The 26655-nt window shown below is 50.5% G+C and overlaps 1 protein-coding gene and 1 non-coding gene across 5 annotated transcripts in view; both read left to right on the forward strand.

Moving 5' to 3' along the window:
- Prkcz (protein kinase C zeta) overlaps positions 1-26655 on the forward strand; it is a 125117-nt gene that overhangs the window by 61026 nt on the left and 37436 nt on the right. For all 4 annotated transcript variants that reach the window (XM_008852633.2, XM_008852636.3, XM_008852634.3 and 1 more), the window contains 3 exons: positions 13504-13589; positions 23942-24073; positions 25324-25405. In XM_008852633.2, the coding sequence (XP_008850855.1) occupies positions 13504-13589; positions 23942-24073; positions 25324-25405 (300 nt within the window). The remainder of the gene's footprint in view (positions 1-13503; positions 13590-23941; positions 24074-25323; positions 25406-26655) is intronic.
- Positions 20629-20760, forward strand: LOC115067624. Its single transcript, XR_003847008.1, has one exon. It is a non-coding gene; the product is annotated as a small nucleolar RNA SNORA17 (small nucleolar RNA).

A 26655-nucleotide genomic window follows, 5' to 3' on the forward strand; every position in this document is an offset into this window, starting at 1 on the left:
AGCCCTGTGGGTTCCCCTGCTCGATTATGCCAAAGACCATATGCATAGGACACGCGTGTCCCAACAGGGTTGGGTCGCAAGGTCCTCTGAGGTTTCAGATGGACTAGTGTCCTGGTGGGGTGTCTGGTGAGGAACACCCACCCCGACGAGGATGGGGATGTCTCCCGAATCCTCCAGGTCACCTTGCTAGCATTCCAGCGACAAAAAACAGATCAGATGGCCGTGACCAAAGTGAAAGTATAGAGAAGACAGTTGGACAAACACAGTTTTACAAAAACACCCGGCCGGTTAATCACAAACCTTTTGGAGTTGGTTCCCCTCGGGAGTCTCTGGGGGGATCCCAGGAGAGCCTCCAAATGTTGTACCTCATCCACTAGACCCCAAAAAGACCACCAAGGACCCAACACACCAAAATGCAAAAGCAAAGGTTTATGGTTTATTCGGGCTTAAGTTCAGACTCTCAGACCTCACTAACTCAACGGATCCGTGCTGAGAGCCCAGAGTAAGGGAGAGTAGAGCCTTTTATAGGTTTTAGACAAAATGGGGGGGAGATGCTGAAGATAGATTTTGGTTGGTTCAAGGAGCCCGCGCGCCAACATAATTTTAAACTGATTGGATGTATAAGATGCAGCCCTGGAAGTTTCTTATTGGTAGGTGCTATTCTCAGGGCTGTGGAATGTGCTGACTGTTACCTGTGGGGCCAGGAGTCTCCATTTTTACCTTAAAGGGCAGTTTTTATGCCCGGCCTTGCTTAATCTATAGTTTCCTGGAAGGGGGGAATAGCAGGCAGGGGTCAGGGCATGCCAGGGCATGTCTAGGCATGTCTAAACAGCAGCCAAGCTTTTTACAGAAGCTAAAAGAGCAATTAATGGGGGTCTGGAGGGATTGGGGGGTAGTGGGTGAATGAAGAGGGTCTCAGGGTCCTACAGTGCAATACTTTTCATCTTGAAGAGTGACATTTCATGAGGATGAAAATGCCCTGTAGATCTCATTGTCTTCCCTTGAAGGTAATCTTTTTCTTTCTCTGACTCCAGCTCAAAATTCCCATGTCAGCTGGGCGTGGTGGCGCACGCCTTTAATCCCAGCATTTGGGAGGCAGCAGCAGGTGGATCTTCGTGAGTTCGAGGCCAGCTTGGTCTATATAGCGAGTTCCAGGCCAGTTGGGGCTACAGGGAGACAGTGTCTCAAAAGGACAAAAAAAAGAAAAAGAAAAGAAAGAAGAAAAAAATCCCGTGTCCTTCCATTTCGGCAGCCTTGGGAAGGAGACAGGGAAATGGTGCATTTGCCTTACTTGGGGCTGAGCATGCTGTCTCCCTCTCTTCCTCCCCTGGATGCCATACTCAACCCCCTCTGGTGTGGGCTTCCATTTGTGTTTCTTTATCCTGATTCTTTTTGTTCTTTGTACTTTTCTTCCATCCTGACAGAGTCTTAAAATTGTTTATTTATATTTTACTCATTTACCCCGAGCACGCCTGTGTGTGTGTGTGTGTGTGTGTGTGTGTGTACATACACATGTACACGTGGGGTGGGGGTGGGGGGGTCATGTGCCTTTCACCTTCGTGTGGGTGCTGGAGATCAAACTCAGGTTGGGCAGCAAGCACCTTTCCCCACTGAGCCATCTCACCAGCCCTCCTCTGTCTATTTTTTAAGATGTGTTTTGGACATTCGCATCACCCATGTGTCTTTTTCTGCTTTCTCTTTGGTTACCTGCTCCTATTTTTTTAGCCACCTGATGGTTTCTTCTTGAACAACAGCTGCTGTATTTGAAAGGCAGGGGAGTTCCTGGTGGGATTTCTTCCTCCTCAGGATTTTTACTCACTCAGGCAGAGGGAAGTAAAAACAGATGGATAGATCTCCTGGACTTACTTGAGTCTGATCTGTTTCTTACTTTACCTTAATGCAAGAATATCTGTTCCAATCTGGACAGTGGGGTTTGCTGGAACCCCAATCTGCCCTTCATTCCCCAAGGCCGAACTGGTCACAATCTCTGTCTGCCCTTTGCTTTGTTTTACACGGTTTCTACAGCTGCTTTCCACCTGGTTCCGTGGGCTCTTGTCTCAAATTAGTATAGTCACATTCGGCAGAGCTTCAGACCACGTACTGGAGTTCAAGTCGTCACTCTGTAATTCCCATTCTCCAGGATCCGGTAGAGGGGGGTCGGGCGGAACACCAAATCAGAGGTGTCTTTTGTGGGTTTTTTATTTCTATGAGACAGGGTCTCACTATGTTGCTGGTCTGACCCTGAACGCTGGGACTCAGCCCTTCCTCGGCCTCCCAGGTAGCTGGGGGTTCAGGTATACTGCTGTGCCTGACGGGTCTTCAACCTTAAAATCTCAGGGGTCTGCCCTGCCAGGTTTTGGATTCTGGGGCCTGGTCACTCCTTTTCCCCCCATCTCCCTTTCCAGGCTCGTCCCTGGAGATGAAAGTTGCCCAAATCTCAGTGTCTAGGTGAGATTGAGAACTTTAGGCCTCAGAGTTGACATGGAGCTGGCAGGGTCGAGTGAATGTTTTACATCTGAGGACATGACTTTTGGGGGCCTTGGGGTAGAATGTTATGGACTGAAGTTTTATGTCTCCCCCATCCATATGTTGCAGCCCCACCTCACTATGATAGTACTTGGAGATGAGGCCCTTGGAGGTGACAGGGTCATGGTGGCAGGTCCCCAAGGGGATTAGTGTCCTTACAAGCAGAGACCTCAGAGGCCTGTTCCCACCCTCACTCCCCACCATAAAGGACAGAATGAGAATGCAGCGGTCTGCAGCCCAGTGAGAGGCCTCCCCTGAACCCAACCTTGCTGACACCTTGAGCCTCCAGAGCTGGTGGAGGTAAGCGTCTGCTGTGGGACGCAGCAGCTCTCTGCCTTGGGTGTGGTTCAGCAGGTTGAGACAGTTCTGGAGGTCTATCTCGCTTGCCTTGGTAGCTTTAATCCCAGCTTCATCTCCAGTGAGACACTGGTGAGCTGAGCTCCAGGCTCCGCTTTCTGTGTAGCCCCAAAGGAACCAGAAAGCAGCTGGGGCTCAAGGCCCAAGGCATCTGCTTGATCTTCTTCCTCCAGCACAGCATGGCTTCGATTTTCCAGCTTTCCCTGGTCACCCCTGGATGGAGATGTCTGGTTCCTTCACTGGTTCTTGGCAGTGCGTCACATTCACAGTGTGCCCCGTTGTACTGTCTCAGCCACAGCACTTCGACATGGCAACCTTGTGCGTGCACCTCTGTGCCCCATGTACCATCCTTCACTGGCTTTGGTACACACCATGGATTCTGGCTCCTGAGCTCTAGCTTTGGCTGGGACTCACATCTGAGGGGTAGGTCGGTCCCATGGCCACAGGGAGGTGGGCAGTGGTGCCGTGCCCTCAGAGTGGGCTGTTTGTTCTCTGTGTGGATAGAAGCATACTCAGCCGGAATGCCTGGCAGTGAGCTACTTGGAACTTGAGATGGCCCCTCCTCTCACACCCCTGCTTGGTGGCAATAGGTGGAGGGGGGAGCATCAAGCTCCTGGACCCCCGAACCTGAGCTCGTACACCCTCTGAGCGTGTGCTGGCCACTGCTGGAGTAAGCAGACCAGTCCCCTTGGCTCCCCATCTGATTCCCAACAAGCCCAAGACCTTTCTTAGGTATCTTCTCGTTTTAAGACCCTGAGGCTCAGTCCCTCAGTCCAGTTTTGGCTAGCTGTTTGGCTCAGATATGGACAGAGACTTCTCAGTGCAGTTAAGCCAGACTGGTTCAGCAGCCGCGTCATGCTGTGGCCGTCCAGCAGGGGGCCCACGTGATCCAGCTACAGTGCTGCTGTCCACCAGGGAGAGGCACTACCGCCTTGTCTCACACCAGAATGAGATTTCCTCCTTCCTTCTTGTATACTGTGGAGCAGAGCTCTTCTGGGACTCAGCTCCCCGACATGGCAGCCCTGCTTCCCTCCGTCTCTGCTGTGACGGCCCCACCAAGCCTGTGTGCAGTGTCTGATTGGCTGCCGGGGAGGGTATCTAGTACTTCCCACAGGCTGGACTCCTGAGGCTCAGGGACCTCAGTGCCTGGCTCCCCTAGGGTAGACTGCCAGAGGCCAGCTGTACCCACTCACACCAGGCACCTAAGAAACAAGCCCTGAGTCCTGTGTCCTTTTCCTTGGGAACAGACTGTTTGATAGACGTCCACACATTTCAGCTGCAAAGCCCCTCATCTGTACAGTGGCAGTTCAGTCTGGCAGTGACAATATTGGTGCAGTTTTGGTGTCAAGGTGGGAAGATACAGGGGGCACTGACAGGTTGTTGTGGCTGCAGGTCATGGGTAGTGCCCAGAAGGTGTCCCAGACTTACCCTGCCTCCCTGAGGCCCCATTCAGTGTGTGGGCACTCAGGGTGGCCCAGCGTACCTAATCCGACAGTGTATCTGCCCGGTCACATGGATGGCCACTGACATCACTAGAGATATCCTTCTCTTGATCGGCGTAGACAGCAGACAAACATTCTCAAGGCTGGGGTAGGTGAGACTGCCCCGTGTGTCTATGGATGCCGTGGTAGCTGCACAGCCTTGGGAAGAGGCTGGTTCCTGCATCCTGCCCAAAGGGAAGCTAGGCTAAGTGACTGACTCCAATATGAGCCACCACCCCTGGCTGTGAGCCCACACTTCATTTCTTAACTTTTATGTTTTATTAGCATATGTTAATATACGTAATGAGTTCCATGGTAACATTCCTATACCTGTACATAGTGTGATCTAATCATGCTCGCCCCGCCCCCGTCTCTGTTACCCTTTCTTGTCTAGCTTGGTTTGTTTTTGTTTTGTTTTTGTTTGTTAAAAATTTGTATGTATTATTTTTGTTTTATGTGTATAACTGTATTGCCTGGATGTAATACATGAGTAAGTACACCTGTGTTGTGCAATGCCTGTGGAGGTCAGAAGAGGTCGTTGGATTCCCCTGGAACTAGAGTTATGAACAGTTGTTAGCCGCCATGTCAGTGCTGGAAATCGAACTTGGGTCCTCTGCAAGAGTGGCCAGTGCTCTTAACCACTGAGCCATTTCTCCAGCCCAGTTTTGAGGGGTTTTTTATAGTCTTGTTAGGTTAGCCCAGGCTGGCCTTGGACCTGTGGCAATCCTTCTGCTTCGGCCAGCCAAGTGCTTGGATTACAGGTGTAAGCCACCAAGCCTGGTATTGCAGCTCATTTTCTCCCTGACACCAGCATCAGTGTTCCCTCGTCTGTGACCCAGGTTAGTCCCCACTGAGGCTGGCATGGCCCATCACGTTGGGGCCACTGCCTATTCGTGACTGGCTTGTCCACCTCCCCTGTGTTTATCTTTTTTGTCTTCATCTCCTGTAGGACAGCAGCTTCTGTACTTCCCACCCATCTCAGACGTACTGAGGGTCCCTGAAGTCAGGGGACCTGGTTACAGCTCCTCTGTGTGGGCTGACTCTCCTTGGCTGTACATCTGCCGTGTTTTTTTTTTTACATTTTCTGGTGTGTTGTGGTTGCAGAGGGACGCTCCCTGGGCACGGATAGAGTGGCTGAGGAAGGGCGGAAAGCCTGTGTGGGAGCCAGGGCCGTGCCTGCTGCTCACAAACAGGCTCACTTCCCACGCAGCCATCATTTCCCACAGCAGCGGTTCCCGCACGTCTGTTCAAGCCTGTTTTTGTGATTTCAGTGTTATTCTTCAGTTACCTTTCAAAGCATGATGTGTGGGGGTCATACTTTCAGCTGGGAAATAGATCAGTGGTTAGAAACAGGAAGTTCAAATTGGAGGCCTGGGATGGGAAAGTCCCTTGGTGGGGTACACATTTCGGCCCCTGCTCCAATGGGGAGTCAACCCCCAGATGTGTTACCCCACCCAGCCTTCTCACCTTTGAAGGGTCATTCTCCCATGGTCGATGCTGCCCCTAGTGTCAACCTGGGGTGATGCCCACCTGGCAGGCTAGAAGGAGTGAGCATTCTTGTTCACACAGCCCTCTCAGGGGCACCAGACACTGAAGTATAGTGATAAGGACCTAGCCAGTGGCAAATGTGAATGAACAAGCGTCCCCACGAGTGTCCTGTGACACTGTATCCATGTTCTGTTATCCCCAGGGTGACCAGGTATCTGGTGTTGAAGGCTCAGGTTGATCTCTACACCAGGGACTTGCCTACCCTAAACTCCAGACTCTTGGTCATGTGGCAGCTGGATGTAGCCTGGGATCTTTTGGTAGGACAGATGGTCACCAAGAACAGAGACGCCTGGAGTTGGTGTACCAAGAACCTGACCCAGATCCCAGCAGGGCACACCTGCCAGGCCACCTAAGGCTGAATTACAGCCCTGCGTGTCCCTGCACTCTTTCTTCTACTACATAATATTGTACCTAGAACTGGACATCCAAAAGTTCTGGGATTATTTCAGGTGAATCGATGTACAGAGGAGAAAAGCAGACAGGTTTAGAATCCTGACAAAAACCGCTGTTCAGGAACAGGCTGAGCCTAGAGGTGGTAGCACCCACTCTGCCCCCCACCCCGTGATAGATCCAACTCAGAACCTTCTGTGGTCCCCAGGCATCTCACTGGCTTCTTAGCTTTGCTGGCCATTGACCTGGGGCTGCCACAGAAGGCACTGAGCTCTCCGTGACACTTAATTGCTGACGTGTGTCCCGTCCTGGGTGTTGCTGTGCCCTGTGCTTTTTATACTGTTTGTTCACATCCAGTGAATGAGGAGCCCTCCAATTTCATTCTGCTGGAATTCAGCCCACCTGCTCCTCCCCAAGCCTGAAAGAGGGGAGTTTGTTCGCCATCAGTTGATTGGAGCTTAGATTTTTAAATGTGGGATTTTTTTGCCTTGTCAGAGTGCTCAGATGCTAGATTGCCATGGGAACAGCTCGTTAAGATGCCTGTGACCAGCCTAATTATAGAATTTCAAAGACAAGTTGAGAGCTCCTTGAGGTTGTCAGTTAAGGCTGAAAGAAAAAGAAAGGCAGCCCACACACTCCCCAGGACTTACTGCTGTTCACCATGTACTAGCACCTGGGGAGGCTGCGTGGCCGAGTCCCCAGTGGGCATGTGACACTGACCTAGCTCGTCCTGTTCACCATGTACTAGCACCTGGAGAGGCGGTGTGGCCGAGTCCCCAGTGAGCATGTGACACTGACCTAGCTCTGACCCAGGTACCTTCCCCAGCCAGAGCTCAACCTTAGTACCTGGGGCCATGACAGAACTGCCTGATCCTCCAGGAATCCCCCCTGCACTATGCAGGGAGCATCACACAACCCCAACAGGCCCTGTCCCTACCCTCCAGCCCTTCCTTACAACCTGGACTTTCAGCCTGAACCAGTTTCCACATATGTCCCCCCCTATGGGGGCAGGATTAAGGTGCCCAGGTGGGTGCACAGCATCCCTTGCTCTGGCCCGACAGGAAGCTTGGCTCACTTGCGCCCTTGCTCACAGAGCTGATCATCGCTTAGGAATAGAGCTTTCACTTTGCAGGCAAAACCCAAATTCTGAAAGTACAACTGGCCTGCATGGGACAGTGGTATCTGGGTTCCCCAAAGCCTCCAGGGTCCCAGACCATAAGCCCACAACACCACAGAAGATTCTGTGTGGCCATGTTCAGAGCCACACTGAACTTTTGAAGGAAACTTCAAATAAAACTGCAGTTTGAAAGTGTTGGTTTTAGCAGTGACAGCCCTTGTGGAAATTCAACTTTCTAAGAAAGGTCTGGGTTGGTTCAGAAGCCAAGGTGGTTACGACCCTGTCCATCTCAAGAAACTATAGGCACCTGCCACTGGGGGATGCTCCTCAAGCCAGCCTCCTCCATTCCAGAAAGGACTCTGAGAAACTGTGCCAACCCAGAGAAGCCGAAGGCTACAGAGAACCACATGCCATGGAGGTCCTAGATGGGCCTCTGGGAGGGAAGAGGACGCTGAGGGACTCAAACGGTGCGCACCTCACGTACTAAACTTCCTTTTCGCTTCACCAATTGTGACAAAGGTGATGAGCTGCAGGGGCAAAGATGGCAGGGAGACCTGGCAGGAATCTCGGGAACACTGTGTATGTAGGGTTCAAAAAGTCTAAAACCAATCTTTAAATAAATAGCTTATGCCAGTCTTGGTTCACGCCTTTAATCCCAGCACTTGGGGGCAGAGGCAGAAGCAGGCAGACCTCTGGGAGATGGAGGCCAGCCTGGTCTACATAGCATGATGGATGAGGCGGAGGCAGGCAGTCAGCACGGGGAACACCAACAGGTGGCAAGAGGACTGTTCCTACTACCTTTCCAGTTCCCAAAATATACCAAAGGTGTTTTGAAGTGTATATTTTTTGACATGAAGGGTGCTTGGCTGTTGCTGTGAACCCTTTCTCACTTGGTCAGTGCTCTTCCAGCAGTGACCCAGGCATGGATTAGACACCCTGAGGCTCCCCAGACTTACCTAGGGAGCCTACTTCCAGGGGCTGTGACTTTCCTTTCTGTGGAATGCTGCAGTACAGCCCCCTCTCTGCTGATGGAGCTCCCCTGGGGCCTCCATGTGGGTCAGAGTGCTCCAGAAACACCCAGCAGACAAAGGAATTGGTTCACATGGAGGCTGCAGGTCAAGCCAAGTCCAAAACCATGAACTATAGAACTCCCTCTTGTTAAGGAGAAGGCTATCTTCAATCTATGCATGACTTCAGCTGATTAGACGAAGCGCACTCGGTGAAGAAAGGCCACCAGCTATATTCAAAGTCCAAATTTAATTGCCATCCTCACCCATATATACCCTTACAGAAGCCTCCAGAACATTAGAGCTAATCAAGTTGACACATGAACTCTGTAGATATACCTCCTGTCAACTTGGCACCCATATGCAATGCTTTAAAGCGTACTCAGTCTCTAAATAAAGACAGTTACAAGGTTTGTCCTGCTGAGGACAGGGTTATGTATGCATCTAAACACACTGACCCTTTTCCTCAGAAGGTCCCAGTCACCCGGGCCAACCCCCAGCAGGCAGTGATGGCCTATCTTTGCTTCTCTTTCCTCTGTAACTTTCCTTCTGAGGCAGAGGGACCAGCATTGAATCTGTGCCTGTGACTCCTTGTTTGTCTACCAGACAAAATCCTGTGAAGCCACTGGAGGACACTGGCCTGCAGGGAACAGGAGTGCTTCGCAGACTCGGCACCTCCCCAGTTTATGTTCGCAAGAAGTCCTGATCCTTCCTGCATTGCTGCCCAGGGTGCCCAAGATGGGGTGATTTGTAAGGAACAGAGTTTTTCGGTTTTTTTTCCCCAAAGTTCTAGAGGATGCACATCAGGGAGTGCCCTGCCAGCCTCTGGTGAGAGCTTAGTGCTGTGTTATAGTGTAGGGAGTGTCAGAGACACAGCAACTTCCTAGCCCATGTCTTTCCTCGTTGTAGAACCACTAATGCCTTGTGTGTGTATCCCACTTACTGCCTTGTCTAACCCTGATCGCCTCCCAGGTGTGACTTTGTGATTGAGATTCCAACATTTGAACTTTTGGGGACACAGACAAACCACAGCAGATCCTTGAAATTAAAGATCACTGCTGCTCTCTCAGAGGACTTAGATTCGAATCTCAGCACCCACATGGTGGCTAACAACCATCCATAACTCCAGTTCCAGGGGATCTGGTGCCCTCTTCTGGTCTCTGAGGGCATTGCATGACACCAGTGCACTTACACACATGCAGGCAAAACACTCATACATATAAAATAAAAATAATTAAAAATTTTTTTAAGTGAAATGGGAAGGGTGTTGCTGTGATAAAACACCATGACCAAGGCAATTTATAAAAGGAAGCATTTATTTGAGCTTACAGTTCTAGGGGGATATTGCCAGGGGAGGCATAGCTGCAGACAGCTGCCCCCCCACATGTGGGAAACAGCGTGAACTGGAAGTGGGGTGGGGCTGTGGACACTGAAAGCCTGCCCCCAGTGATGCACTTCCTCCAACAAGGCTAAAGGTTCCACACCATCCCCAAACAGCACCCCAACTGGGGACCAGATGTTCAAATATATGCACCTAGGGGGAACAGTTCTCTCTAACCACCACAGGAGGCCAACGAGATGGTTTGGCTGGTAAAGGTGCTAACTACTGAGGTCATCAGCCTAGCCTGATGATCTTAATTTGATCCCCAGAACCCACATCATAGAAAAAAGAGAACAGACTCTCATAGGTTTGCCTTCTGACCTCCACAGGTATGCCCATGGCATGCGTGCGCGCGTGCACACACACACACACACACACACACACACACACAGAAAGCGTAAAAATAAATGTATTTAAATATACATAGAAATAAATAATTTTAAAGCCTTAAAAAAAGAAATGTTCTCTTTGCCTGTTTGGTTTCTGTTGTTAGTCTCCCTCTACAGCCGAGACTGGCTTTGAACTTTTGATCCTCCTGCCTCAGCCTTCCAAGTGCTGGGATTATAGCTATTACTACCATACCTGGCTTGAAGCATTCTCAGGTGCTCAGGGAGCTCCTGTGGGAGCTCTCCTAAGGCTATGATCTAGAAGTGGAGGAAATGCTGCACCACAGGAGCAGATGTACCTCTTCACAAACCTGTCTTTGTGCTGACTTAGACCCTCCCCAGGAGCACAAGCATCGCCCTGGTGCCTTCTCAGATATGAAGAGGACTGTGAGGCTGACTTGGCTCGGCCTCCAGGTGTGCCAGAGCTCCGCTTGCCATCTTGTACGTTTCTCCAACTTCACAGGTTGGGCTTGTCCGTCTCATTTGCTGGCTCCCGGAAGTGTCTGCTCATCTTCCACATATGGGTTCTCTTGATTTTTTCGTGTGTGTGTGTGTGTGTGTGTGTGTGTGTGTGTGTGATATATATATATATATATATACGTTTGCATGTGTGGAGGCGCATGTGTGGGTGCTAGTACATGTGCACACGTGTGAGCACGTGTGTGGAGGACAGGGATTGATTTGGGGAGTCTTTTTGGTTACTTGCCACTTTGTTGATGCAGGGTCTCTCGCTGAACCCAGACCCTGTCAGTTTTGGCTAGTCTAGCTTGTCCCAGGGATTCCTTGTCTCTGCCTCTCAAGTGCTAGGGTTACAGGTGGCTGCCATGAGTCTGGCTTAAACATGGGTTCTAGAGATCCAAACTCCAGTTCTCCCACCAGCCCAGCAGATACTTTGTCCACTGAGCCATCTCCTCAGCGCCAGTGTATTCACCAGTACTGTGACTGGCTCCAGGCGTTATTAGCACCAGTAACTGCCAGGCTTTGTCCTGAGAGCTCCTGGCTTGTCTGCCGGGACTCACCCTTGTCCACGCTCAGCCATGTTCACCCCTCCTTGGCTTCCTCTGTCTTCAGTCCTTCCCACGGGTTCAGATTGTCCCCCGCATCCTGTTCTAAAAGATCATTGTCATTTGCTACCCCATTCACGTTTTGATTTCTGAAAGACCAAATGTCTGCATGGTAGAAGGCAAGAATTGTAACTCATTCTGACCACCATAATGAAATGCCCCAAACTGAGTGAGTGTATAAGCCACAGGAGCTTGCTCTCCCAGTGTGGGGCTGGAGGTCAGGGGTCAGGAGCCAGCATGGGTAGCCAGCTTCCAGGTTTCAGGTGACATCAGATGACACCTTTTCAAGTGTCCGTATGTGCAGGGAGCGAGTGCTGCTCTCTTCTTGGGAGGGCAGCAATTGGGGCCCTACCCCATGCCTTCCTTTCACCTTAATCACCTACCCAGAGGCCCAGTCTCCAAATACAGCCCAGTCCCTCAACAGTGAAGTCCTGGCTTTTTCAGAGGAGGCACCACTGTAAATCCCGGTCACCGGTCACATCTGTGCTCCACATCTGGGGACTCCCTGATCAGCCTTGGCCTCTGCTAGGGTGTCTTTGGTTCCCTTAACTTCTCTGTAGTTCACGAAGGCATTGAACTTGTCCTTCATTTATGTCTTAAGGCTGTAACTGAACTTGAAGGTTTTCCTGGAACAAGCAGGGCAAAAAGACCTGGCCCACAAGTCCTGTTTGTCCCCAAGCTGCCGGCTCAGCCCCCTCAGTTTTACTTCTCGGCCTCTGTCCCCTGGTCACTTCATGCCTTATCCCCTCTCTTCAGCTGTCAGATGGTGTGGGAGCCACACGGAAGGATAGTAAGGCCTATGGATGTTTGGAACAAGGACTTGTTTCCTGAGCTAGGCTTCCCCAGGAATGTGGGTGGGCCAGGAGAGGCAGGGCTGTGCCTGTCATGGACAGAGGTCCATAGGACTCTCTCTGGACTCCTCAGAGCCATGGGGAAGGTGGACTCTGGTTTTGTCCCTCTCGGTGGTATATGTTGCTCCCATGGGCCCCAGACCTAAAGCCCCATGTGGGTGAAATGGGAAGGGACAGAGGTTGGCGCTGCCTCCATCCTGGTCCCATCTGAGGCTGGAACCCTGTAGGGTTACCAGATGACACTTCTACCAAGTGACACTCAGGCTGCACTCTGGGGGCATCAGAGGCACACCCCAGTCTGCAGGAGGGCTGGAACGTAGGGTCTGCAGTGGGTACGTCTGTGGTGGCCAATCTGCCCCTGTCTGTGGGGCCTTCATTCTTCCTGAGCTCCCAGAGGAACCCCAGTTTCCGACTCCTCACTGAATCTCCCTTTTAAAGAGAGAGAAGCAAGTTTGCAGTTTCTGTGACCCGATTTCAACAGTTTCCAGCCAGAGCTGGTAATTTGCTTGTTTTAAAAACATTCCGTTATACTTTCCACTTTGGAATATTTGCAGCGCTTTCATTAGGCTCCTGCGAGTCGCTCTTGCTGCAGGTTTTATAAAAGCACAAAGCTTCCCATTGTACGTTGTGTTTCTGGAGATTTTCTCTCCGCATGCTCAGATCATGGCATTTGAGGCTTGTAGAGTGAACAGTATTAGGCTGTGGTTCTGGTTGGAGCTTCACTGGTGTTTAAAGAGCAGCTCCTCTAGTCTGAATGTACTTGTCACAGAGTGATGTTGGAGTAACTGAATTCAAATGAGTGTTTTGGAGAGTTCTGCTCTCCTCTGCTCCAGCGTGTATTAGGTTAGAGGGGACTGGCTTGAGTGAGTCACTGATGATGCTGGTGTATTCACCCTTTAGGCTGACTGTAGACTCCAGTGTGGTATCCACTTTCCCTCTTCGGATAGTCATATGTAAATATCATGGTCCACTTGAACCTTGTGCCTGTATGGAAAAAAGGGCCTGGTTTTCAGAAGCTGCCCAGAGGGAAGGAGGGTGAAGGCAGACAAGCAGGCAATAGGTCCCTGGGGCTGGAGGAACCGACATCCTAGTGCTGGACCCTGCCTATTCCTGCCAGCTGCCCTGTTTCTCCACTGCTTTCCGGAGCCTGTCCTACCTGGGCTTCCATCTCCAGCATCCAGGGCTGTGCCAACAGGAGAATCATGTGAGGAGAGGAGAAAGGGGGCTTCTGCCCAGGGAAGCTGTCATTGCAGCTCTGGCATCCCGAGGCCTGGATTGTAGGCCCAGCTCCAGTCACCTGGACAGGGTGATCTGTCCCCATCCATGCCTTGGGTGGGGGAGCCAGTTCCTGCACCACGATGGTACTGCTTTATACCTTTTTCACATCCTCTCTAGAATCCATCTACCGCCGCGGGGCCAGAAGATGGAGGAAGCTGTACCGCGCCAACGGCCACCTCTTCCAAGCCAAGCGCTTTAACAGGGTGAGTGGTTCTCTTACTGCTCCCTTCCAGGGGTCATTTTTATTGTTTTTGCAAGTTAAGAAAAAGGGAGAAAAGCTTCCTGCTCCTACTTGGCAGGGCTGGGCTCCCTTCACGTACCCTGGAGGGAAGTCCTGAGCCACCAGCTTAACCAGTACTGCAGGGCTATGGAAGTGCATTCTGGGCTGCTCTGAACCCGTGAAGTTCCTCTCCAGTGGGTCTCCTGAGTGGTGGCCACTAGATGCATATATCTGTGCCTTGGGTGTCCCTTCCTGCCCCTGATTATATAATCCTTTATCACTGCCACTGACTCTGAGGACTTGGTCCACCTGCCTCATGACCTAGAACTACCCAATGGGACTTAGCACAGCCTGCCTACCTCTTTCGGCACATGATGATTCCTTTGGGTTGCAAGGGTCTCCCTGGACCCCCAAAGCCCCAGACACCCCTACCTTCCTGGATTTTATCCCTCTAGTGGTCAGGGATATGTGGCTTCGCTCCCCAACTCTCTCATCACGGTGCTTCTGTGTTCTCCAGTGTGCGGTGACCAGGTGGCTCTGTAGTGACGTCCTTCCACTGCAAAGGGGAGGTACCTATGCGCTTCTGTGTCCAGCAAGCTCCTCCCACTCCAGAGTGGCTTGGGGTGTGTGAGCACATGGAGGCCTGCGCCCACTGCAGCACTGCATGGAACTACCACATTCACCATCCCCTCAAGGGCAACTGCCTGACCAACCCTTCACTTTTCTGCTCTCTGCCCCTATGCTAGGTAGAAAGGTTAGCACTGAGTGGCCACAGGCCCAACAATTCGAAGCTCAGACAGCTGTGCCACTGGGTCAGCCCAAACCCTGCTGCTCCCTAAGCTAGAGGCTCCCTCTGTCTTGTTTTCCAGTCTGCAACATGGGGTGATGGTGGGAGGGATGGAGAGGTAGGTGCACAAGGGTTGTGGATGTGTGTGGTGGAGTGACAGCTACGTGGAGGCTGCTGCATCTTCAGAGCAGCCACTGACGCCCTTTGTGCGTTGTCATGAACTGCACCGTGCTGGCTGCCTTGGCCTCTGGTCCCTCCCTGGTCTCTTCTGGAGCCATGGTGGATGCTGGGCGTCCTCTGTAACCCTGGGTGGTTCTGTGGGTGTGAGTTGCACCTCTTACATTTATCTGAGTACTGGATACCTGTCATGTGTCAAGAACATGGGGCTGCCCTCACCCCTGTCCCAAGAGCTGATATGGCTGGGGTGGTAGCGGGCCCAGGTACAGAGCAGGAACATGTATACTTGATCTGAGCCAAAGACTGAGAGGCAGTGAGCAGAAATAGAGAACACTGGGCTGAGAAGGGATGTGGGCCAAGGGCCAGGAAGACAGCCAGGTACTGCTTGGAGGAGAAAATGTCTGGTCAGCCTGGAAAGTCAGCCTGGAGAGCATGCTGGGAACCTAGGACACAGCACGCCTGGGAGGGCCCACATGTAGCAGAGGACACCAAGACCAAGTCCAGGGACTGTCACAGCAGGCCTTGCTCTCACCGCCCCCCATTAAGGTTCTCCCAGTACCCCCGGGCCTAACACATAGTTGGTACACACTGAACATTGGCTTGTCCTTTATTGTGACTAAAGGTTGGAAGATTGCCTAGGGAGACCTGGGGAGTCACAGTGGCAAAGAAGAGGGAATGGAATGTCTGCCAAGTAAGACCCTGGGGAGCCTTGGAGAGGCCTAGTTGGTCACCAAGCAAGAGGTGAAAGGGTGCCAAGTGTCAAGTGCTGCCCAGAGGACAGCTGGGATAGGAAGGCTGAACCTTTGGCACCTCTGCTGCCCAGCAGGGTGTACTCCTGGAATTTCACAGTGAGCCAACCAGACAGCAGGATAGAAGCTGCCTACTGAGAATGTGGAGAAGTAGAGGCTCCAGGCCTCAAGGTACACATTTGTCTGTGAATGAAACAGGCAACTGACCATCTGTGCAGCCAGGTGCCCTCTCTCCTGTGAGCCTGGCACTGATGCCGTTCTATCCAGAGTAGGAATCTCAGGCACCCCAACAGCCCACCAGAGAGGGAGTTAGAAGTACTGTCCTGACCTGTGTTTATTCCCCTCATTCCTGGTTGACTGATGGCTAAGACAAAGCCCATCTACTCATCCACCCACCCAGCACCCAGGCCAACACTCAGGTAGCACCAGGAGCCTCTCACCCTGGCGCGTGTGCATGCGTGTGTGTGTGTGTGTGTGTGTGTGTGTGTGCGTGTGTGTGTTTATGTGTGTGTGTTATATGTACACATTCATGTAGACATGTGCATGTACATGCACACATACACATATGCTGGTGCAGGTAGAGACTGAAAGTTGATGTCAAGTGTCTTTCTATGTCGCTCTCCAGCTTATTTTTTGACACAGGGTCTCTCACTAACCCTGGACCTCACTGATTCAACTCGTCTGCCTGGCCAGTGAGCCCTGGGATCCTCCTGTCTCTGCCAGTGCTGGTATTGCAACCTTGCACCACCACACCCAGCTTTTGATGTGGGTACTGGGGATTGAACTCAGATCCTTATGCTTATATGGTAAGGACTTTGACTGCCGACTAGCCATCTCCGCAGCCCCTGTGGCTCCCACCCGGCCCTGTGTTTGCACTTCAACTTTCCTCTGGCTTTCAGAAGAAAAAAAGGTTCATCTCAAAGGGAGAACCTGCAAGTAACACTGGCCTTGGCCCGTGACAGGGAATGGATGGGGCCCTCAGGAGGACCCTGAGCTCCGCATTTCCTGTAATGGAGGAAGAACTCTGCCCATCACACTGAGATTGTTGATTAAGTACTGACCAGGAAATGGAGAGATCTAAGCTCTCTTGTTTTTATTCAGATATGCTGCAGAGGTGGATTTTTTTTTTTTTAATATGTATGCTTGTATTGCCTGCATGTAGGTAAGTGCACCCGTGTCATGCAGTGCCCACGGAGGTCAGAAGAAGCTGTCAGATCCCCTGGGACTGGAGCTACAGACAGTTGTTAGCTGCCATGTGGGTGCTGGGATTCGAACCCAGGTCTTCTGCAAGAACAACCAGTGTTCTTAACCACTGAGTCTTCTCTCCAGCCCCGGGAGATTTATGTTTTAAAAATTACAAAAACAAGAATCAATGCAGGTCTCCAGGGAAAAATGGGCAGCGGGAACTAAAGAGGTTTTTAGACTCAGCCATGTTAAACAAGTTGAATTTCTTTAGTTTCTAAACAAATGTAGAAACCATATAGGAAAAATTGTCTGTATGTGTTCACGTGTTGATGGATGGATGCACATGTGATTACAGGAGCATGCGTGCATTCGTGTGGCGTGCGTGTGTGTGTGTGTGTGCGTGCGTGTGTGTGTGTGTGTGTGTGTGTGTGTGTGTAGGCCAGAGGGCAACTTCAGGTGTCAGTCTTTTGGTGCTATCACCTTTTTACTGAGATGGGGTCTCACAGTGGCCTGCAACTCCCCAGGCAGGCTAGACCGGCCAGCCACTGAGCCCCAGGGACCTGTCTCTGCCTCCCCAGTGCTGGGATCACAAGTGCACACCACTGTACTCAACTTTTTTACATAGTTGCTGGAGATAAAACTCAAGTCTTTGTGCTAAGCACTTTACCAACTAAGCCATCTCCCCAGCCCTGGGAAAAATGTTGTAATAAATGAAACCTGGAAGACTAAAAGATCAAAGCAATGCAAATGGTTTCTATTTAAGGAGTCCCTGCAGGTCGACTTTGATAAATGCTAGGACAGAGCCAGGTGTGAGTGGTTAATTGAAGACTGTAATTGTTCATAAATGTAGGCTCTTGACTCACATAAGTATTTTTTAAATGATGACAATTTTTCTGTCAGTGTCAAGGGCATTGAAAGGAATCTGATCAGTGTTGACCCAGTGAGGTGCAGTGAAGGCCCTATTCCTGGGGTGAGGTGCAGACATGGACCCTACCTTCTTGAGTGTGTGCCACCCAGCTTCTTTCTAGAAGAATCCCCCAAAGGTTGGTTCCATGTTGTTCTTACAAAAGTGGGGACTGAACCTGGGAGAACAAGGCTCCCTTTCCTGCAGAAACGCCACCCATGCTAGAGACCTGAGCCACAGCAGTTGATGTTCCTTATGATGGCCACATGGTCCTGTGCTGGGTCATACAGGCCTTGGTGCTACAGGGGAGGTCTGAAGACTTTGCCATGAGTCTGCAGGAAACAGTAGAGCATGCTCACAGAGGTCACAAGGAAAGAAGGGAAATGGACAGGGAGACAGGCTTAGTTGGTGCCACCAGGTAGGACCATCAAGGATTTCCACTAAGCTTGGGTCTACATTTTCCATTTGTCAGGACTTAGACCTCTGTTATAACCATTCAGTGCTGCCATTGTGGTTCAAAAGCAGCCGCAGAGGGTCTGTGTGCCAGTGCAGCTGTGTTCTAGTAAAATTTCATGTACGAAACAAGCAATGAGCTGGGTTTGACCCACAGCTGTGGTTTGACGAGGCGCTTGAGACTGATACTTGCTCAGGTGTTTGAGGCCCTGAAAGGACTGGTTTGGGGTTTCTCATGGGACCTACCCTCACTGAACCACTGGCATAAAAAAAAAGATGCCAGCCATGAACTTAGTGGGCAATCAAAGAATAAGGCTGCCGCCCAGGTACGGCAAGGCAGAGGGGCAAGCAACACTCTGGGAGTTTGAAACCTCGCACCAGGCCTCACGCATACTTACAGCCAGAATTAGTATCCTGTCAGTGGGCACAGCAGAAGCAAGTGCAGCTTGTCTTCAAGGCAGCCTCAGAGACTTCCCACAGATAAGGGAACAGGGCTTTGGAGCTCACAATCAGAAACCAGAAAACGTAGCAGAAAACTTGGCATTCTGATCAAGAGCCAGCAAAAACTGGGACAGAAGGTTTAACCTAATTGAATATAAAATAAGTGTTTAACATGTCTGAAAAATTTAAATGTGATTGTAAAATAGGAGCGGGGAACAAATTGGCAGCCTGTGAGACAGATTTTAAGATATTTTTCTTTTATTAATCTATTAATTCATGTGAATTTCTGAGAACCGAAACTTGAGAGCTTCGGTTTGGCTTTATTTTTTAATGGTGTGTTTTCTGAAATGTTTATAGTTCAAGTATAGATTTTTTTTTTCTTTTTTGGTCTTTTTGAGACAGGGTCTCCCTGTAGCCCCAGCTGTCCTGGAACTCACTATGTAAACCAGGCTGGCCTTGAACTCACAGAGATCTGCCTGCCTCTGCCTCCCAAGTGCTAGGATTAAAGGCGTGCAGCACCATGCCCAGCCAAGTATAGATTTTAAAAAAAAATTTTATTTATTATTTTTATTTTATGTGCGTGAGTGTATTGCCTGCATGTATGTGAGTGCACCCATGTCGTGCAATGCTGCGGAGGTCAGAAGAGGGCATCAGATTCCCCTGGAACTGGATGGAGTTAAGGATGGTTTGTAGCTGCCATGTGGGTGCTGGGAATTGAACCCGGGTCCTCTGCAAGAGCAGTCAGTGCTCTTAACTGCTGAGCCACCTCTCTAGCTCCCTCGAGTACAGATTTTAAATAGAGTCACTGGTACAGTTTTGGCACCTTCCATAAGAAGGTATAAGTGTGAGGTCTCAGTCCAGTCTATGCTGGCAAATTCATGCTGCTCTTGGTACAGGTGACATTCTAGAAAAGGAGTTATTGTCCAAGTATGTTGATGCAAAACTGTAATCACAACACTGGGGGGGGGGGGCTGAGACCAGCCTAGGCAACATATCAAGTCCCTGTCTAAAAAAGGTGGAGGGTTGGGCATAGTAGTGCACACCTTTAATCCCAGCACTTGGGAGGCAGAGGCAGAGTCAGGTGGATCTTTGTGAGTTTGAGGCCAGCCTGATCTACTTGGTGAGTTCTAGGCCAGCTGGGGCTGACATTGTCTCAAAAATACTCAAAAATAAGAAAGGTGGTGGGTTTCTGGGGCTGGAGAGGTGGCCAGTGATTGAGAGCTCTGGTTGCTCTTGCAGAGGACCAGGTTTGGTTCCTAGCATCCACATGGTGGCTAACAGTTGTCTGTAACTCCAGTTTCATGGTCTCTGACACCCTTTTCTGGCCTCTGCAGACACTGCACACACAAGTGCACTTACATACATGCAGCCAGAACACTCATATGCATTAAATTAAAATACATACTAAAAAAATTAAAAGGGGGATTTCTGGGGCTGGAGGGATCTCAGTGGTTAAGAGCACTGCAGCCTTTCACTGTTCCCAGCACCCATGTCAGGCGGCTCACAACCACCCTACCTATAACTTCAACTCCACGGTATCTGACAGCCTCTTCTGGCCTCCACAGGCTTATTATACACATGACTGACAGACATAGACCTAAATAGAAGCAAAAAGAAAGTCTTTTTCTTTAAAGAAAGTGTTTCTTGCTGGGTGTGGTCACACATGCCTTTCATCCCAGCACTCACAGACACTGGTGTATCTCTGAGATTCAGGCCAGCCTGATCTACATACTGAGTTCCAAGCTAGCTGGGGCTACAAGGAGACTTTGTCACAACCACCACCACCCCCACAAATGCATTTCTTTTGTAAAGGTACATGTAACCAGGGCTGGAGAGATGGCTCAGCGGTTAAGAGCACTGACTGCTCTTGCGTATCAGGGTTCCATTCCCAGCACCCACGTGGCAGCTAACAAGCATCTCTAACTCCAGTTCCGGGGCCTCTGATGCCCGCTTCTGACCTCCAGGGGCACTACAGGATACTGGTAGACATATGCAGGCAATACACTCATATACATAAAATAATAAAACATTTAAAAAAGATACATGAATTTGCCCCTAAATATGATCCAAATGTTACAGATTAGTATGTTAAATGATGACTTGGAGAAAGATAAACATACCTAATGTGTTGGATTAAAAAGTATGACTTTTTGGGCTGGCAAGATGGCTCAGCAGGTAAAAGTGCTTGCCATACAAGCAACATGAGTTAAATCTTCAGAGAACTGATTCCCAAAAGTTGTCCTCTAACCTCCACACATGAGTTGTGGCACATGCCTACAATCACACACACACACACGCAATAATTAAATTTAAAATGTAGCTTTTTACTGCCCCTAGAGGCGTTGCAGGTATGGCTGCCGTGTCACATGTGTGTCAGTAGGTGGAAGAGGGGAGAGAGGCTATGTCTACACTCAGTGTTCTGACCAGTGAACATCCGAATGATTAGTAGCCTGACAGTCCCTGAAGCCGAGCTGTGGGACCACCCTTCTCCCAGTTGGCTGGCCCAAGTTATTTGGTGCCCTTACATGTGCCCAGCAGGCAGCTGTTGCACAGAAAGGGGGTTTTTGTTAAATTGACTTGTCGAAGACCAAAACCAGTAACCTTTAAAAGGTCTGGGGGAGGGGGGCAGGGGCAGGGCACAGTAGCACATCCCTCAATCCTGGCTAAAAGAAAAAAGTAAAAGCAGTGATGACACTAAAGCCTTCCTTCCTTTCAGGCCATAAGTGGAATTGTACCTAATAATTTGCAGTGCTTAGCCAGCTATGTCCAGAATGTGAGGCAGCTGCCTCTGTGTCCCCATTAATCCAGCTAAGAGGGGCTTCCAGGGTGCTGTCCATGGTCTGGGTTTCTTAAACTGGCAGAGCTGTGGGCCAACTCTAGGGTAAAGCACTTGCCTAGCCTGTGTGAGACCCCCCCAATCTCCATCCTTAACAGTGCAACTGGCCGGCCTCTGGGGTGCAGTGGTTCACCGTTCAGCAGAGATTCCACTTTCCACTGGTTCAGTTACCTGTGGTCAGCCACAGATCAAAAATACCAAGCAGTAAAGTGTGAGGTGGGGTATTGTGCTGTCTGGCTCCGGGAGTGAGTTGTTCCTCTATCCAGCATCCCTGTGGTTTTATACTAATCAAAACAGCTGTTGCATGAGTGCAGTCCTGTGTTCAGCCCTCATGATGCTGACAATGAATATGCAAAGGAGGCATGCTAAAGTGCAAGGGAAGGTGGGTAACTGCAGCAGCCTGTGCTGTGTGCCTTGGGCTGAAGGGCCAGTCATAGCCCTGTTAAGATCCAGAAACCGGGAAGAACAAGGCCCAGCTCTACCCTGTGGCTGATCTGGACAAGTGCAGATACAGTTCCAGACCATGGGCCTCAGGGGTGTGGCCGCTGTTACCTGGCCATGGCACTGCTGAGCTGCCACATAGTTCCTTTTGGGGGGGCATGGGGGTTCCAGGCTGTCTCATCCTAGTAGCACAGGTCCTGAATTGTCAATATTATTTGGATTGACTTGTGTTTGACTAGAAGGTGTGGTAAGGCTGTGATGACCTGTGGTGGTAGTACCTGGAGATTCCAGACTGCCAACTGTATGTGGTCTTAGAAGTGATAATTACTTAAGAGGGAAAACTGGCTGTGAGTGCTGTATCAAATGACCCAGATAGCCTGTTTATTCTTTTTTTAAAAAAAGTAGCTTTTTATTAACTAGTTCAGTAAATAGTTGCTGGTGTTCTTGGGGTTGTAGTCCAGAAGAGAAGGGACCTGGTCTTTGTAGCTGGAGCTGTGTTTTCCTACCTGTAATTAAGGAAAAGCCTCTAGCTGGATTGACTTGGTCAGAGGTCTCAGGTGGTGCCCTCTGACCATTCCCTAACCCAGTCCTGTGCTTTCCAGGGTATTACGGGACATTCTGGAACGTTTGCTGTGGGAGAGTTTTGGGAAACCTGTGAGAACCAAGAATATTTTTTTCCTGGTACCAAAGTCAAAATTGAAGGTGTGTTATTCCAGCAAGCATTTATTGTTCACCACTGTGTGCAGTGCACCGTCCTCGGTGCCAGTCACGCAGTGTTAAACGCTGGATGCTGGCTTCCTGAGCAGGGCTCCTCCGTGGTAACAGGGCTCCTTGGTGCATCGTCACTGGTGAGCAGGTGTGTTGCTTAGTCCTAGGACTGCCCTGTGCCCAGCTGCTGTGAGGACTCAGTTGATTTTGTCAATTCATTCGGGCTGTGGAACTTCTTTGTATCCTTAATTTGGACATATCTTAAGGCTCTTAGAGGCTTCTTGGGAATAAGAGGGCCAGGTGTGGTCGCACTTTGAACCCCAGCACTCTGGAGGCAGTTCAAGGCCAGCCTGCTGTACACAGTGAGAAGTAGAGGCAGGCAGACCTCTACGAGTTCAAGGCCAGCCTGCTCTACACAACGAATTTCAGAGGAAGAGTTACATAGTGAGACCCTGTCTTTGAAAAAAGAAAAAAACGGCGAGATGGGCTGGGGATGTAGCTCAGGTGGTAGAGGACTTGCTTAGCATGCACAAGGCCCTGGTTCCATTCCCCCAGCACCACATGAAAACCTGGGCGTATTTGCAGATGCCCATGATCCAAGCACTCAGGAAGTGAAAGCAGGAAAATCGGAAGTTCCAGGTCAGCTTGGAGTGATGGCTCAGTGGTTAAGAGTATTTGTTGTATAACCCTGGGCACCTGAATTTTGATCCCAGTACCCACATGACAAGTCAGTTCTGGTCACACGTGCCTGTAACCCCAGCACTGAGTGGGACAGGAGAATCACTGAGGTCTGCTGGCTGCCAGCCTAGTTAAAACAAGTTCAGGGTTCAGGAAGAGACCCTGCCTCAAAGAGAAGGCAAAAAGTGATAGGGTAGGACACTGATGCTCTCGTCTGGTTCAAAGCCATCCTTGACTACATAGAGAGTTAGAGATTAGCCTGGGCTACACGAGACCCTGCCCCCCCCCAAAAAAAAAGAAAAAGATAAAGATAGCTGAAACACATGGAGGTTAATTCTGGGACAAGTTCCTAGTGGTAAATCCACCTTCCTGTTGATAGGTGCAAGCACCCTGCAACTGCAAGCAGTCTTCGTTTTGCCATTGTGGCCAGATTCTGACCACATTCCTTCTCACAGTGTAGAAAATTCCAGAAGTCATGAAGGCATCACCAGTGGCGCTGATGATTACTAATTTCAGATTGATAAAAACACAAAGAATAAAGAATTGTTTACAATTCTGAAAAATACTGAAACAACAAAAATGACCGCGTCACGTAACTGCCACCTCAGCTGCCCTCAGTTTCCACTGGGTAGGCTGTCACAGGAGCCGCTGTCACAGTCCTCTTGGCTTTGGCTGTTCGACTCAGACAGAACCAGCCGGGCAGACACCACAGCATGGCCCCTGCAGGACAGAGGCCTTGCCTGAGGCAGGGTCTCCTCACCTCTGGCCCTCAGGTAGGGCAGTGTTGGGATAAGCCCAAGAGAGAACCACTGAGCTAGGGCAGCCCTGGCAGCTGGAAACGAGGTACCGGGCCCTTCGCACCCTGGGTGGTGTCTTCTGAATCAGCACAGGTCTGAGTTCTCAGCCAGCCTCTTGAGTATGGCGTGGGCTTCTGAGAGGGCCAGCTGGGCCTGACAGCCGCTGTTCCCATCTACAGAGAGCGTACTGTGGCCAGTGCAGCGAAAGGATATGGGGCCTCTCAAGGCAGGGCTACAGGTGCATCAACTGCAGACTGCTGGTCCATAAACGCTGCCACGTCCTCGTCCCGCTGACCTGCAGGAGGCATATGGTGAGTTGGGGACCAGGGAGGGGCAGCTGGCTTCCACTGGCCAAGCTGACCTTGGTGACCCTTGGTCCTGTCTTTCCATGGGGTTGTGTACTGCCCCTACCTCCAGACAGGGGGAGCCCTGTGTACTGTAGTGACCATGGGCAGTCTGGGCAGAACTCCTCATCCTGAGTGCCAATTCCTGAGCAGTAGGACTGGAAGTGTCAGTCCCCTGGCACATGTTTTACTGAGTTTCCCACCGTGTGCTTTCCATCCAGCCTGCCTGTGGCACCTACCCTTGATAGCAGGCATCTGGCCTGGGTGCAGAATCCTCTCGAGCCCTGTCCATGAGTGCCAGGCCTGGGGCCTCCGCCCCCAGGAAGATTGGCTCATCTACATCTTGCCTGTGAGGAGGAGCAATGCCTCTGAGGTGACATACCCACACCTCTTACAAATAAGAACATGGGGCCGGGCCTGATGGCACACGCCTTTAATCCCAGCACTCGGGAGGCAGAGGCAGGCGGATCTCTGTGAGTTCAAGGCCAGCCTGGTCTACATAGTGAGTTCCAGGACAGCTGGGGCTACAGGGAGACCCTGTCTCAAAAAGACCAAAAAAATTAAAAAAATTAAAAAAAAATAAGAACATGGCACAGATCCAGGCATGGGCTGCTCACACGAGCTAGATGAACTGACCTACTATCCTTTTAGCCATGTCTGCCAAAAGCTATGAAGAGGCATGTGCCCTTTGACCATACAGGTCCACATTCACTTAAGATGAGACAAGCCCAGCGATGTGGTCTGTAAGAGCTGAGTGAGGCCCATGCCTGAATCTTCCTGGCCACCACTAGAAGCCGTCTCTGTTATGACTTCAGCTACCTGGAGCCCTTGGAATGATAAACAGGGGCCTGGCTGCCAACAAGATGTCCACAGTACATTGAGGGTTGCCAGGCATGGTGTAAAGCACCCCTTTGTCAAGTCAAGAAGTCTCTCCTCCCTTGTTAACCCTCATTCCTACTCCCAAAACACAATGGCTGTGGAGCCACCACACCTTGTACGGAGCAGTCCCCACAGCATTCTCATGAAGGTCAGCGCTGAGGCGTCCAGAGCCTGAGGTGCTGACTGAGTGGCCACCTTAGCTGTAGACTTTAGGTGACACAGTTCTCCTCTGTTCAGTCCTCTACCCTGCAGTTACTGTTTACACAGCATGGCGCACATGGTGTGGTGCCCGCGTTGTCCCTCCTGCCTTGTCACCCCAGCACCATCATTTCTTGCAGGATTCTGTCATGCCTTCCCAAGAGCCTCCAGTAGATGACAAGAACGATGGTGTGGACCTTCCTTCTGAGGAGACTGACGGAAGTAGGTGCCCCTTTCCCTGCTGTGCAGTGCCATCTGCTCAGCTCTTTCCTGGACCTTCCTCCTGACTCCCTCCTACCTGCTCTCCAGGGGTCAGTGTGGGTAACCCCTGCAGAGCACTGTGCCAGGGCCTCCCCTCCATTCCCAAAGAAATGGGTGGGGCAACTGGCCTTCCCTGGGGAGCACCAGGCAATGATCACCTCATCCCTGGGAACATGGAGCTGAGGGTCCCTTCCTCCATGCTGATTTCAGCTGCTCTGCCAAGCACTTGGTGTGTGAATGCCAGGCCAGGTGTCTCCCACATATGAGTACTGTACAGCACTGGCCTCCAGGGGAATGCTGTGGGGACTGCTCCGTACAAGGTGTGGTGGCTCCACAGCCATTGTGTTTTAGGAGTAGGAATGAGGGTTAACAAGGGAGGAGAGACTTCTTTTTAATGGTAAGACGGTTCAGAGCGATTTCAAATACCAGTTGAACCAACAGCCCAGCTCCAAACTGCCACCCTGCAGTAGGTTTCTTACGTGGTATGGTATGTAAGTCCTGTAGATGTATCTGCCCGGTATGGTGACTTTAATCCCAGCACTTGGGGGATGGAGGCAGGAGAATCTCTGTGAGTTGCTAGCCTAGGCTACATAGCAAGTTCCAGACAGCTGGGGCTACATATTAAGTCTGTGTCTGTTCTTGGGGATAAGTAGCCTGTCCCCTTCAGGGCCTTTGAAAGACAAAACAAGACTATAGAACATGAAACACTTGGTAGTCCTCACACAAGCTGTCCTCCCTGTTCACCCATCCATCATCCATCATCCATCTGTCCATCCTGTACTTCTCCCTCCATCCATCATCCCCACACGTCTAGCCATCATCTGCCTATCATCTACTTCTCCATCTTTAACCCATCCATCTACCCATCTGTTCATCATCCATCCATCCATCATCCACTTGTCAAACCCACCCACCCATATAGCCGTGAACTCATGCCCACTCCATACATGCACTCCTAAGACAAAGAATAGATTGTACACCAAAATCTTATGACTCCAGTTGGTTCCAGACTTACAATGATTCTATTTAAGATTCTTTTTTTTTTTTTTTTTGGTTTAAAGTCAAACTCTTTGTGATATTACCCTAATAGCAACCAGTCACTTATTAATTTAAAAACTGATAATAATTGCAAGTAAGCAGCTAATGTCTCCTCTCTCTCTCTCTCTCTCTCTCTCTCTCTCTCTCTCTCTCTCTCTCTCTCTCTCTCTCCC

The sequence above is a fragment of the Nannospalax galili genome, unplaced genomic scaffold (genome assembly GCF_000622305.1).
Source record: "Nannospalax galili isolate Female #2095 unplaced genomic scaffold, S.galili_v1.0 scaffold806, whole genome shotgun sequence".
NCBI lineage: Eukaryota > Metazoa > Chordata > Mammalia > Rodentia > Spalacidae > Nannospalax > Nannospalax galili.